Source organism: Beta vulgaris, chromosome 2, assembly GCF_026745355.1.
Source record: "Beta vulgaris subsp. vulgaris cultivar EL10 chromosome 2, EL10.2, whole genome shotgun sequence".
In the NCBI taxonomy this organism is placed as follows: Eukaryota; Viridiplantae; Streptophyta; class Magnoliopsida; order Caryophyllales; family Amaranthaceae; genus Beta; species Beta vulgaris.
The window spans coordinates 45482081-45486728 of NC_079203.1; the positions used below are offsets into that span (position 1 = coordinate 45482081).

Genomic DNA, 4648 nt, shown 5'->3' on the forward strand with positions numbered 1-4648 from the left:
GTAATAAATGGCAACGCAATTTAGGGTTGGAGAAACACACCATAGTCGTTGATATGATACTCTCTATACAAAATTACATATAAATTGTTACTATTATTACCATTTAATTATTACTATCTATCAAATTGACCATTGGTGAAATTCAACTTGATAATAACAATATTTACTTTTACTAAAGAAATTATACATTGGGTAAATATAAAATTCCCTTTTTTAATTTCGTCGAGATATAAATAAATTGTAAAACTAGCTATCTAGCATTATAGAATAAGTATGTAGTTATTCTAAAAAAAAAAATAGAATTGTCATTATTTAACACTTTACCCATTTCTTAATACTTGCAATTATTTGGATATTACATTTGCCTAAGTATAACTTTAATCGTTGATATCTTCAAACATTTATGGAGTTTGCCTCAATTTACCATTTTTCTACTATTAATTTCTACTAATTAAATTTTCATGTCGTTTTCACTTATTTAATTTGTTTGTAGAATAATAATATTATATTTTCATTCCTAACATGTAATAAAATTCAATTCGAAATATAGTATTTCAATCGTTTATGTACTATGTAAATTCAAATATCGTCGAATAAAAGAACATGTTCAAATGATTGTAAGTTTGTAATTTTTTTTAATAACAATATACATTTTAGCAATAATACATATTAAAGATATAGTGTATACATACATCGAGTCTATGTGTATCATCTCTCCGTTGATTTAACTGCATCACCAAAAAAATTGCCATTCCATTATTTCTTATGTTTCCCCTCTAATTTTCTTCCCCACTCTTTAATGTTGCCATTTTTTTCTTGTCAAAGTAACATGCTTCAAAAACATTTTTGCTCGAACAAGGTCAGATGCAATCATGTGTAGGTCTATTAATTTTATGTGTTGTTATTTGAGGTGGGTCAAGTTGTTTTCAGGGGTAGGATTGTTTTCGAGTTTTATGGTAGTGGTTTATGAGGAGGGAGTTGTAGTTAGGGTTTTAAAGGGGTTAAATATGAAATTGTGAGGAAGAAGAAGATGAGGGTAAGGATAAGAAATCAGAGAGGGTAATTTTAGAACATCAGGGGAATTTGACAGTGACTTTTGTCATGCCATTAGAAAATTGAATGGACGAAGAAGAAAAACAACTGGAGTTTCTTTTTAAATTTTTGATGGGGATTTGAAGGATATTGAATAATTTATTCAATTTTTTATAAAATATATAATTTTTAGTTTCTTAACCCATTGCCATTGGTCCATTGTTTTTAACTCACAATAGATCACGAGACTTGTTATTTTCCTTATTTTATTCCTTCTTTTTATTTTTCTCTCACTTTTCTAAATTAACACTCTCTCGCCTTACTTAACTAAGGATATGCTCATGATTTTGTACAAGACAGAAAGGGGGAATAATATAGAAGGGGGGAATAAAATAAGGAAAATAGCAAGTCACATAACTTGCAAATAGTTTTTACTCACCGAAAAACTATAGTCAAATATCGGAAAAGTTTTTAGGTAGTTTTTGTACAAAACTTTGTAAATAAAGTAGTTTCTCGCAATAAAAAGGTATAAGTAAGGTAATTATGGACAAAAAATCTTACTCATAGCTCTGAAAAGGATGTATATGTTTTTTGAAACTGGTAATTTTCGCAAACATTTTAGAAGTTTCTAAAAAGAAATAATACCTTTTGTTCTACTTAATAGTTGCTCAAATACAACTCTACCTTGTAGAGTTTCACTAAATCTCTACAAGATCTAGACTCTTTATTTTTATTGTATCTCAATAATAAAATATCAAAATTAAGCATCATCTGAAATTTTATTTAATAGATTTATTCCAACATGTATGTACATATAATTTTTTATAAGTATGTAATCACAGATAAATCAAATGTGTGGATTATATTAAAAGTCGTAAAAAACAAGTGTGACTTTCATATAATAGTTCAGTATAAATAAAAGAAAATTCTGAAGATAAATATTTAGTTTCAATTAGTGTAAAATCAGTTTTATTACAGATATTACATAAATTAGCAAAATATTACAGTTTTCCTAATAAATGTAATATCTTTAACAAACTTTGAAAATCAAGTTGATGATGGGCAAAATAAGAACAATTATACTCTAAAGCTCATATACATACAAAGAGAAAAAGAAAAGAAAAAAAAGGAAAATTCCTTGAAAAAATAACTTGTATGAACATCTCAAATTTATTGGAATTTTTTGGGGTAGGGGAAAAGGGATAAACCAAAGAAGAGAAAATAAAGTTTCTAATTAGTCTTCCAAACAAAAAGGTGGATGACTAATTAGAACTAGAAAAGAAAAGAAAAGAGAAATTTATACACACACAAATAAATTTCATCAGAATTAGCACACTTACAATAAAAATCAAGAAAAAGAAAAACTAACACTCACATATAATTCCACAACAAGGCTTCAAAACCAGTTGAAACAACATTTTCAGACACCACAGCAAAATTCTCCATCCAAGGTAAGTGATGATAAAACCACCCATCTCCACATGAACTACTATCAAAATCATACACAAACTCAGTCCCTAATTTGGTTAAATCATCAAAAGTTCCGAGACTCGGCAACTCTACAATCTCACTCAACTCATCCGAGTTACCTAGCTCTATTGCTGAGACCATGGATGAGAGAGATGAACACGAAGAAAGCAATGACGACGATGATGAAGATGAAGACATTTCACATGATGTTGTAGCTATATTATTGTTATTGTTATCGTTATCGTTATCGTTATCGTGATCAATGATTTCCATAGCAGCTGCTTTAGCAGCAGCTGCTTGTACGTCGCGCGGGCTTAGTGACACGGGCCGAGGTAACAACCCGGCGAGTTCAGGGAAGTTGAGGATTGCCGAGTCACCCTTTATGCTAAGGGCAGCTACGTCGTGTGCGCGGGCGGCCATTTCCGGGTTTGGAAAGGTCCCTAGCCAAATGCGGGATTTTTTCCTTGGTTCGCGAATTTCGGACACCCATTTACCCCAAGTCCGCATTCGGACCCCGCGGTACACTGGGTGCTTCCCGCCTGTGTCGCGGGCACGCTTTGGTGTTTTCACGGGGTCCGAGTTGGAATTGGGTGAGTTCAGCCGAGTTGATGTCAACTCGGCTGAACAATATAATGAATGAGTACTGGTAGTAGTGGTGGTAGTAGTAGTATTATTATTATTAAGATTATCATTGTTAGTACTATTAATGGGAATTTGTATTTCCATCATTTCTTCTTTTGATGATCAATAATAACACATTTGAGTAGTACCGCTATATTTGGTAATATTATGACAAAAGAAGAGGAGAATTTGTGGGTTTAGTTTGTTTTGTTGTTGAAAAAGATGAGAAGTGGAAAGAAAAGATGTTGTGAAGGGTGAATTTTAGTGTTTCCACTCTTACCATAATTTGGCAATCACTTACTTATATTATAGGGGAAGGGGGTTGAGAGGAGAGAGAAAATATGGGACCCATAAAAAAGAGGATGGGGACAAAGGAAAGGAAGTAGGGTAAGGTTTCCTCAAATAGAGAACCACGCAACCTCCAATTATACAACAAAAAGGACAGTCATCAGGAAAATAAATAGTAACTTCGAGAGAGAGGTGGTAACTCAGTAGAGTAATATCATTCTGAATTTTAGGATATTATTTAGCGTTTAAATTTTTATCATAATAATATATTGGGCATTTAATTCTGAATTGTTTGGTCTTGTCTCCAGTCTCTGAGTTAATATACCCTGCAGGTTAGTAGCCTAGTAGGGGTTAGTTTTCGGATCAATTATCTTTCCTAATAAAAAAATAAATAGTAACTTCAGTGATTTTTATTTTTAAAGTTTTATCATCTGTCACTGCATGTTTTGTTATTTATACTGTTGGTTTATCTCCCTTTCCCTCTTTTACTATGCTACTACTAGTGGTATAATATAAGATTATATAGTAATCTATAGTATGAATGTATGATGTTACCAAAAAAATTCAGTGTGACATTAATTTTTACACATGATCTTCTGCTATTTTCTTCCATTTCTGCTGTACTGCCTTGAGGTTTGAGACCGGATTTTTTTTGTTTGGTTAAATAACAGCAATTTGTATTCAGGAATAGGAAATAGTACTATTAAGGATAAAGGACTGGATGAGGGGAAAAAGCAAGAGGTTGTATCTTGTATGCATGTAAGATTAAATATTTTTTATGTAACGTTTTCTGAATGTGGAAATAAAGAGCTCTGAGGAAAACACTATTTAATGTATACAGTTAAGTCTAGAAAAAGATGGAGAGTTTTTGGACGCTCGTTATAAATGTAGAATCATAACGTAGCTCTCTCTATAATTATTATTATTTGTATGGTAAGCAATACCCTTAGATACTTCTTATATCTAAAAGTAGAACTGAATAGTTGAACAAAGATCAAATACTTGAGACGTTGGTTTATTCACTAACATTTGGATGCAATAATTACTATAGATGAACAATACTAAAGTAATTGAGTTAATTAAGTGGGGATTAAACAATTGAATTTGTGTCTTAGATGTGAAACCAAAATTCTTGGTGTCGACGAATTGTTTAGGCGGGAAACAGAAGATTAAAACCTCCGATCCGCTGTTTTTAAATGCAATTTTTGGATAGACAACATGGTTATAGTTAATCAAT

At 31.5% G+C, this 4648-nt stretch overlaps 1 protein-coding gene across 1 annotated transcript; it reads right to left on the bottom strand.

Annotated features, from left to right (window-relative positions):
* Window positions 1-2170: 2170 nt before the first annotated feature.
* On the bottom strand, window positions 2171-3412 carry LOC104885368 (dehydration-responsive element-binding protein 3). Its single transcript, XM_010670062.3, has one exon. The coding sequence runs from the start codon at window positions 3229-3231 to the stop codon at window positions 2404-2406; it is 828 nt and encodes a 275-aa protein (XP_010668364.2). The 5' UTR covers window positions 3232-3412; the 3' UTR covers window positions 2171-2403.
* Window positions 3413-4648: the final 1236 nt, after the last annotated feature.